The 10,436-nt window shown below is 38.5% G+C and overlaps 1 protein-coding gene across 1 annotated transcript; it reads left to right on the top strand.

Moving 5' to 3' along the window:
- The first annotated feature begins 9,640 nt into the window (after positions 1 to 9,640).
- LOC109217248 (egg cell-secreted protein 1.4-like) lies at positions 9,641 to 10,066 on the top strand. Its single transcript, XM_019381479.1, has one exon. It carries the CDS (start codon positions 9,641 to 9,643, stop codon positions 10,064 to 10,066), a length of 426 nt encoding a protein of 141 aa, XP_019237024.1.
- Positions 10,067 to 10,436: the final 370 nt, after the last annotated feature.

Here is a 10,436-nt window from a genome sequence, read left to right as displayed (position 1 = left end):
CTTGGCACCACATGTGCACTGACATCCACATTGGGCATGTGCGTTCAAGGTATTAAGCTCCTCTCATAGCTTTTTCATTTTGGTGTAGTATCTGGTTATGTCCAGGGTTCCTTGATTTAGATCGTTAAGTTCCTTTTGTAACTGATAGAGTTTCGCTCCGTTTGTCTGATAATACCTGTCCTCGAGCTCTTACCATAACTCCTTGGCGTCACTCACATATTGTAAATGTTGGCCCAAGTAAAGGTTAGTTTTGAAGACTGACAAAGGAACTCAGACATGAACCAGGTCCATCCAGTGGTCCATCCCTCAGGTTCACAAAAACGGGCAGATTCAAGCATGTGGGATGCACGTGAAGGAGATAAGCTTAACTTGGTGTATTTAATATCTCCTGATCGAAAAGGTTGCATAATTGATAAGGAGAAGGAGTCCTTAATCAAAGAGAACACTATTCAAGATAGGGAAGGAGTTAGAAGTTGAAATCAACTAGAACTCTTCCACCAAGGAAGAGTTGCATCAGAACTCTAGTTATTTCTTCATCTACTAACTCTATAAATTGCAGGATGTTCTCACATTAAAGGGGTTGCACAAAAACGCAGAAGTTAAACGTGAATTGAGAGCAAAATAGCAAGGCTTTTTGCAAGCAGTTCGTGTGTGATTCAAGTGTGCAAACCTGAAGCTACATGAACCAGATTGAAGAACCAACTCCATAAAGAGTTTTATGTGTCTTTCTTTATTTTTAGTTCAATTGTAGTAAGTGTTTCATATTGTACCTTTCAGCTTTATCTAGAAGCAATTGTAATAGGTATATTGAGTATTCAAGTTAGAGTTAACTTGAAGTTGTCGCAGCAGTTAGAGGCTGGTTGCCACAATGGGATTAGAGTTAATCCTTAGGTTTACAAAGAGTTTTGTAAATGCTGTTTTGGCTCAGTAATTTTAGTGGAAGTTTGGGAAAATCCTACTGAGTAGTAGGTCGTGGTTTTTTCACCTTTTGAGCCAGGTGTTTTCCACGTAAAAATCTCTATGTTCTTTATTTTCTGTATTTATTATTCCGCAAACAGCAGTAGTTAGTACATCTAGAAGAACTAGGTTCTTCTAGAGCGAAAATTGGGTACCACACAAATCACTCCCCCTCTTGTGTGGTATTGACGTTTAGAACATCAATTGGTATCAGAGAAGGTTATCCTTGAAGAGGCTAACACCTTAGGAACAGATCAAGATGAGCGCACCACCTGAAAACTGGGAAGGGCAATCCACTGATAGGCCTCCACTCTTTAATGGCCACTACTACTCTTGGTGGGAAAACAGGATGAGAGATCATATCATCGGAGAAGACTATCAGCTATGGGACATTGTCACTGATGGTCCCCTAGCTACCATGAAGAAGAATGCTGAAGGAGTAGATGTGCCAAAAATAAGAGCTGACTGCAATGCTGAGGACTTGAGAAAGTGGGAAAAGAATGCAAAGGCCAAGAAATGGCTTGTGTGTGGACTTGGTCCAGACGAGTACAGTAGAATTCAAAGTTGTACCACTGCTAAGGAAATCTGGGACACTTTGCAAGTGGCTCATGAAGGAACACCTCAAGTGAAGAGGTCTAGAGGAACACTGCTGTATTCTCAATATGAGAATTTCACCATGAAGGAAGGGGAAACCATCCAAGAGATGTATACAAGGTTCACCACACTGACAAATGAACTTAAGTCTCTTGGAAGGGTTATTCTTGAAGAAGACAAAGTTGAGAAGATTTTGACAAGGGTACTGCCAATCTCTTGGGAAAGCAAAATCACAACTATTCAGGAATCAAAGAACATTGCCACTCTTAAGTTGGATGAGCTAATTGGAAATCTCACTGCCTATGAACTTAGAAGGCAAACCATGAAGATGGATGCACCCAAGAAGGAAAGGAGCATGGCATTCAGAATCACTGAAGGTACTGATCTAGAGGAGGATGAAATAACCATGATCACAAAGGATTTCAAGAAGTACCTAATGAGAGGAAATGGTCCTTCAAGAAGTGGAAGCTACAACAAACAAGGGCTCCTGAAAAACAAACCAGTGAGGGGTGTTACAAGTGTGGGAAGACTGATCACCACATCAAAAATTGCCCTCAATGGGAAATTGAATGGAAGAAGGAAAGAGCTGAACGAAGGAACAGGAAGAAGGAACAGGTTCAACCCAAGAAGAACAAAGGATCAACAAAGGCTATGGTTGGTGCCTGGGGAGAAAGCTCAGATGAGGACTCAGAGGATGAAGATGGAGATGAATAAGCACTTATGGCAATTGGAGAATCCGATGAGGAATCTGAGGTAAGTATAATTCATCTCAAAGACAAGATTAAATTTTTGTCTAAAGAAAGGCTATCTGAGTTACTCCTGGATTTCATTGATGAATCTGAGGATCTAAACAATGAAAACAAACAACTGTCTAAGGAGTGTGATTTTGAAAGCTAAGTGCAAAAATCTGGAATTTAGGGCTAGTGAAAGTGATAGTAAAAATGCTGAGTTAAAGAACCAGGTTCATGAACTTAACACCACTGTCCTAGAGCTAAGATCTGAAAATCTAAAACTGAAATTAGGAACAGGTAAAACGAAGGCTGATCACACACAACTCACATTAGAAGAAAACCTAGGAAAAATGAAAGACGAGTTGTACAAAAGAGATGAGCAGATAAGAGTCCTTAAGGAGGATCTAAGCAAGGTTAAGCACGAGCTAGACAGAACCTGTAAATGGAATAGGTCCTCCGATGCACTTTCATGGCTACATGAACACCATAGTAGCAATAAGAGAGGACTTGGCTACGGGACCCCTGCACCTAAGTGGGATCCCAAAAGCAAGTACCTCACACTTCCTGAGAACATAATTTGCACACACTGTGGTAAAACTGGTCACTATAAACGTGAATGAATTGCAAAAGAAAAGGCTAGTCAAAAGAATAAAGAATTTGTTCAAGGGAAAAATAGGCTGCCAGGTTGGGCTAAAAAGAATTTGATTCACCCTTTTGCCTATAGAAAGGGACCCAAACTAGTTTGGGTTCCTAAGACTAACCCCTGATTTCCTTTTGCGGGTCCAAGTGAAGGGGAGCAGCCAAATATAATACATGGATAGTGGCTGTTCAAAGCATATGACAGGAAGCAAGAACCAGTTCCTTTCACTTGAGGACCTCAAAGGAGGTAATGTCTCCTTTGGAAATGAAAAAAAAAGGTGAGATCATTGGGGTTGGAAAGGTAGGTAAGACTGATTCTCACTCTATTGAGAATGTCTACTTGATAGATGGCCTAAAGTACAGTCTAATCAGTGTAGCACAATTATGTGATAGAGATTACTTGGTAGCATTCACCTCTACCAAATATTTTGTGATTAATCTTACCATTGATAAGATTGTTTTGCAGGGAAAAAGAGTAAACAATACATGCATTGTAGATTTGTCCACACTTTCAGAAAATGAACTCACTTGCTTAAGTGTGTTGGACAATGATCCCCTCCTTTGGCACAAGAGACTTGGACATGCAAGTCTGAGTCAACTCAACAAATTAGTCTCCAAGGACCTGGTGATAGGGCTGCCTAACATCAAGTTCAAGGAAGACAAAGTTTGTGAGGCTTGTGCAAGGGGGAAGCAGGCAAGATCCACTTTTAAATGCAAAAAGGTGGTAAGCACCACCAGAACGATGGAACTGGTCCATATGGATCTTTGTGGTTCAATGAGAACATTAAGCAGAGGTGGTAAAAGATATGTGATGGTGCTTGTTGATGATTACTCTAGGTTTACTTGGACATTGGTTTTAACATCTAAAGATGAAGCATTTGACATGTTTACTTCTTTTGTTAGAAAAACTTAGAAACAACTAGGTAATCATACTGTATCAATTAGGTCTGATCATGGAACCGAATTTAAAAAATGCTAAGTTTGCTGAATTTTTGCATGCTACATCATAAATAGTTGCATGACTAGACCTCTTGTTAAGAAGATTCCCTATGAGTCACTTAAAGGGAGAAAGCTAAATATATCCCATCTTAGGGCATTTAGATGCAAGTGCTTCGTGCACAATAATGGCAAAGACTCCCTAAGTAAGTATGATCCCAGAAGTGATGAGGGAGTATTCTTGGGATATTCTTCACATAGTAAAGCTTATAAGATATACAATAAAAGAACTATGTGTGTAGAAAAATTGTATATGTTATTTTTTAAAACTAACATTCTTTCTGAGAGGCAGGAGCAAGATAATGAAGAGATTGGGCTGATAAGAAATTCAAATGGTGAAACCACAGTCCAGTCTGAAGAAGCATCACAGGAAGGAACATGTGATGGAACAGGTCCCTCCACCCAGGGCAACATGACAGGGGGAACTGACTAGAGAGGAACTGATCCTCCAACCTCGAGGGAACCTGTCCATGAACCTATTCCTCAGTAACAAAACCAGGAAGGAACATCCAAAGAAATTGACACTCCTATTGCAACATCCACGAAATTGGATATAGATGAACTTGGTTCATCTGTTGATCAGAAGTTGTATAGGGGAATGATTGGTTCTCTTTTATATCTCACTACTAGCGGACCTGACATTGTGTGCAGTGTAGGTCTTTGTGCTCGATTTCAGGCAAATTCAAAGGAGTCCCACTTGACTAATGTAAAGAGAATATTGAGATACTTGAAAGGCACCACTGACCTTTGTCTTTGGTATCCAAAAGGTAGTAATTTTAATCTAGTGGGATATGCTGACGCTGATTATGAAGGTTTCCTAGTGGATTGGAAGAGCACCTCAGGTATGGCACACTTCCTTGTTCATGTCTTGTGTCATGGGCTACTAAAAAGCAAAATTCAGTGGCCTTTTCTACTGCTGAAGCTAAGTATGTTGCTGCTGCTTCATGATTGTGCTCAATTGTTGTGGAACAAGCAACAGTTGATGGATTTTGGTATTGAAGTTGGTTCCATCCCTATTTTCTGTGATAACACTAGTGCTATTAGTATGACTAAGAATCCGGTTCATCACAAGAGAACTAAGCACATAGATGTTAGACACCATTTTTTGAGGGACAACTATGAGAAAAGCTTGATCACTATGGAGTTTTCTGCTACTGACAAGCAAATTGCTGACATCTTCATAAAAGCCTTAGGTAGAGATCACTTTGAGAGGAACAGGTTGGAATTAGGGATGATTAAGATCACCTAAAAGGACCAGTTCAAGGTTAAACGAAAAAAATGAAAAAAAAATGAAAAACAAATTTTGGTTAGAAAGTCAGTAAATTGTATAATTAGATTAAATCTTGCTCAGTCTCATACTTTTCATAGTATACTCTTGTGCCATGTTCTAAAATAATTCATTAATCTCTAATGATATTTTCTCTATTTTGGCAAATTTAGACTTACACAAGAGAATTTTCAGTGAAGAACCTGGTTCATCAAGATAACACGGTATGTTTTCTACACTCTGCATAATTTGAAATAACTATATTTGGATCATGAGCAGAGTCCTACCAAATACCAAACTTCTTTTGGACTTATCCGTTACAAGTGAACCAGTCCCGTTTAAAAGAGTCCCAACTGAATGGAAGTACCTAGATTCTAGGGATACACTCTAATGTCTCTTCAAAGCTGAATTTCAGTTTGATTAAAACTTCTAAGAGTCTGAAAAGCTGTAGTTACCCCATCAATTATTCCCCTGTATATTGATCAGCTTTAGTGTATTCCTTACTTCATCTCTCTCAAGCGATTAAAAAACTCTCATTCTTCTTTCATCTTCCAAACACAATCTAATTCTCTTCTCTTCCATACCCTAGCCCAGATATGTCGAACACCTCTAAAAATCCTTCATCACCACCACAGAAAACCACTTCCACACCTTCTACAACACCAATCTCTAAGAAAAGATGATGGCTCGTAAGATTGTCGCTGAAGGAGAGCAGATAAAGAAAATAAACAAGAAATTGAAAGCAGGTAGGGAAGAAGAATCCCAGAAATCTGAAGATTCATTTAAGTCTGCTACTAAGGGGGAAGAAAGTAGGTATTCCGAAACTGAACAGGTATCTTCTGATTCTAAAGTTACTCCTGAGATAATTTTTGAAGTGGCTGCAAATTTAGAGAATAGATTTGTACTGGTAGGATCTATAGCAGGTGTTGAGACTACAAAATCTGGAGAAGTTGGTGGTAAAAATAAAAAAAAAAGAAAAAGAAAAAGAGAGCAAGGGTGCTAGGAGTGTTGTGAGAGGAAAGGGTAAAAGAGTGGTTGATTCTTCACCCACTCCTGTTGGTCGAACAAAAGAAACTGGTGCAATGGTTGTTTGGGGAGAGGAATTTACTAAATAGAAGAGAGTGTGAGCAAAACATGGGGAAGTGGGAAGCTGCTGAGGGGTAGGTTCAACTTGAGAAATATAGATGAACCTGTTTCATCTGAACAGGAAACCCTCTTGGACCTACTGATAGGTTTATCAATGGCACCAAAACTCATGCCATTCCCTATGGTTTCATTCTCACAACTGTGCTTGCACATTTCAAGGTACCTATGAAGAAGTGGGGTTAATACTCTGCTTGCTTGCGATTATGAAGTCAATGTCATTCTTAATAAACCTGGTTCATCTAAAAAGACACCTATCAATAGCAAAGTCAGAGTCTTGGTACATGAGAGTGAGGCAAAGGATTTGAGATAGCAAGGCTGAAGACACGATTGGTTGAGGTAGAATCTGAGAGAGATGTTCTCAGAACTGAACTTGCAAGGGAAAAGGAGAAGAATGATGGAATTCTTCAAGACATGCTGAAACTTCTCCAAGCAAATAACCCAGCCCCTACCTCTTCCAAGCCTTAAATCCTAACCTAGTGTAGATCAACCAGTGACCCAATTCGGGACTTTGTTTCTTTTGCTCATGTTTTCAGTATTTTTATTTCTTCTTATGCTTTGTGGTAGAATCTTATAAATCATCAATAAATTCACTGTATTTTTCTCTAACTGTTTGTTTATATTTCTTTGATGGTTAAAATTCTTAGCTTGATCTATGATGATTAATTCATGATTGCATTTGAAGTAGCCCCAGTGGCCATGAGTAAGTTTTAAAATCTGGTTATCTCACATTTTTTATGCAACTTTTCGATGATGCCAAAAGGGGGAAAAAGGTTGTGCTTTAAACAAGTGATGTTTACACTTTGAACAGTGATGTTTATAACCTAATGTACCTGGTCCTTGATGATAAGTGATATAAAGGAAAAATGTTTCTAACATTGTGTTGATGTTTGAGCTGAGTTCTGGTAGGGCCTAAGTGTATGAAAAGAACAGTGTTTGTCATCATCAAAAAGGGGAAAGGTTTAGTTTGGTCCGAACGTAAAGGTTAAGTTTTGTAAGAACTGACAAAGGAACGTACTAGACATGAACCAACGGTCCGACTCCACGTGGTCCGACTACCCTCAGGTTCACAAAAACGGGCAGATTCAAACATGTGGGATGCACGTGAAGGAGATAAGCTTAACTTGGTGTATTTAATATCTCCTGATCGAAAAGGTTGCATAATTGATAAGGAGAAGGAGTCCTTAATCAAAGAGAACACTATTCAAGATAGGGAAGGAGTTAGAAGTTGAAATCAACTAGAACTCTTCCACCAAGGAAGAGTTGCATCAGAACTCTAGTTATTTCTTCATCTACTAACTCTATAAATTGCAGGATGTTCTCACATTAAAGGGGTTGCACAAAAACGCAGAAGTCAAACGTGAATTGGGAGCAAAATAGCAAGGTTTTTTGCAAGCAGTTCGTGTGTGATTCAAGTGTGCAAACCTGAAGCTTTATGAACCAGATTGAAGAACCAGCTCCATAAAGAGTTTTATGTGTCTTTCTTTATTTTTAGTTCAATTGTAGTAGGTGTTTCATATTGTACCTTTCAGCTTTATCTAGAAGCAATTGTAATAGGTATATTGAGTATTCAAGTTAGAGTTAACTTGAAGTTGTCGCAGCAGTTAGAGGCTGGTTGCCACAACGGGATTAGAGTTAATCCTTAGGTTTACAAAGAGTTTTGTAAATGCTGTTTTGGCTCAGTGATTTTAGTGGAAGTTTGGGAAAATCCTACTGAGTAGTAGGTCGTGGTTTTTTCACCTTTTGAGCCAGGTGTTTTCCACGTAAAAATCTCTATGTTCTTTATTTTCTGTATTTATTATTCCGCAAACAACAATAGTTAGTACATCTAGAAGAACCAGGTTCTTCTAGAGCGAAAATTGGGTAGCACACAAATCACCCCCCCTCTTGTGTGGTATTGACGTTTAGAACATCAGTAAACCATCAGCCAAATCCTTTGAGAGTGAGTTTAGAATCCACGATGTCACCATGTCATCGCACCATGCCCATTGATCATAGGTCGCCTCTCCGGCATTAGGTTTCTTACACTTTCCGGTGATAAATCCGGCCTTGTTCTTCACGGAGAGAGCTCTAAGAATACCTCTCCTCCAGGATCTATATCCGGTGCCGTCAAATGCTACCGGTACCAAAACTATTCCAGCACTTTCCGATGGACGCATGTATAGTGGATTAGTTGAATCCAAAATTGCAGCGGTGTCTTGAGTTTCTTTGTCTCCAGCCATGAGATGAGGTAGAGCATATCAGAAGTGTGAGTTAATTGAAGATTGAGACCTTGTGAATCAATGAATCTCAGAAAATTTGCACACTGAAAACCTTCCAGAAAAAACTTCCGATCTGTGATTTTAGATCAGATGAGAGCAGCGAAAAAGGAGAATAAGATGTGAATTGAAACTGGATCGGAGATTAGGAGCTCCGTTCTGATACCATGTCGAAATTGGAGGTCAATTATCCATAGACCTCCATTGATGAGCTAGGATGAGCTTCGGAGAACATTCTGGAAACCAGAGGAGTTGGGAAAATGAAGACTAACTTTATTATCTCACGTCTAAACACATTATATACACGTGTAATTGGGAAGGAAACTAAAATGACTACTAACTACAGAAATAACACTACAAGTTACTCAACTAGTCAGCTAACTAACCCAGCTACCTGATTAAAAAACTCAACTACACATTTATAAATATTACATCAATTATTCTCAATACAAATTACACGTGTCGTTCATTAATTGGCTCATTTGACACGTCATTAGCGAGTGTAATTCACGTATATGATCTGTTGCGAGTGTTTATTGGATCTGGTTAATGGACACTTGAAGTGTCTAAATGGTAAAGGGTTTAGTTGAGGTGTTTGTCTGGTCGTTGTGCACAACTTAGAGGGGCCGTTTATGTATTTCACTTTATTATTTCTTAAGAGGTGTGCAAAGTCAACAGTGGACAATTATAAGTGAATGGAGGGAGTATATATTATTTGTATACTTTCCAACATGTTTAATCCCACAACTAGAGGCAATATCACCCTTTACACGCACTTGTAGGGTTTAGCACAAAACACAAGCACTTAAGGCAAAATAGGATGTCTTAGGTCATTACCGAATTATAGGACTTGTCATTTAATGTTTACTTAATTATAGCATCCCTTTATCTTCTTCCATGTCTTTTAGGTGCCACTAAAGACATAAGTTTCAAAATATCATTTACTCAAAAGAGTCCTCTCCTCCCCCCCTAAAGCCCTATAAAAGCCCCTATTTTACTTGCAACATTCCTTATCTTTTCCTTCTGAAAAATACACATCCATTCACTTTGTCAACATGGCTTTAAAATATTGCAGAGTCTTCTTAATCATACTTACTTGTTCAACAACAGGTTTGAGCCCTGTTAATTCAGCTAGAGAAATACCAATAATACTAGCAACACTTGACCAAGTTGATGAAGGAAGTATACTAGAGTGTTGGAATGCACATGGGGAGATAAAATCTTGCACAAATGAAATAGTTGCTTATTTCACAATTGGCAAAATTGATATTGACTTACCTTGTTGCCAAGCCATTTCTGTTATTACACATCATTGTTGGCCTACTATGCTAAGTACCCTTGGGTTCACTCCTGAACAAACAAATATCTTGAGGGGTTATTGTGATGCTTCTAAATCTGCTACTACTAATGTTTCTTCTAATTCTACTCCTGCTCCTTCTCCTTCTCCTTTGGTGCTGCCGTTGGACATAAAGAATGATTAGGGAGTCTTAAATCATAGGCCAAGTTTCTTAATTACCATGGTTAGAGTGCCACTGAGTTTTCTGTAGTTTTATTGAGAAGATTAGTACGTTGGGATATATATATATATATATGGCTGCTAATTAATTTTGTGAAATTATGGTTTTGTCTCATTTTTCTCAATAAATTTGGTTTAATATTTCGGTGATGAAAAGATAGTGACTGATAAAATTTTGATATGCATATCTTGCCTCGTGGCTTTCTTATCAATCATCGAATTTGTCACTTCAACAAGGCGGCTCCACAATATTAGAGGCCTAAAGACAAACTCTTTTGAGGGGCCTTAAATTTAAAATTAATAAATTTTAAATTTAAATGAAAAACTAATACTAA

This window comes from Nicotiana attenuata, unplaced genomic scaffold, assembly GCF_001879085.1.
Source record: "Nicotiana attenuata strain UT unplaced genomic scaffold, NIATTr2, whole genome shotgun sequence".
NCBI lineage: Eukaryota > Viridiplantae > Streptophyta > Magnoliopsida > Solanales > Solanaceae > Nicotiana > Nicotiana attenuata.
The sequence above is the reverse complement of the archived record's forward strand: the minus strand, read 5'-3'. Positions and strand labels throughout refer to the sequence as shown.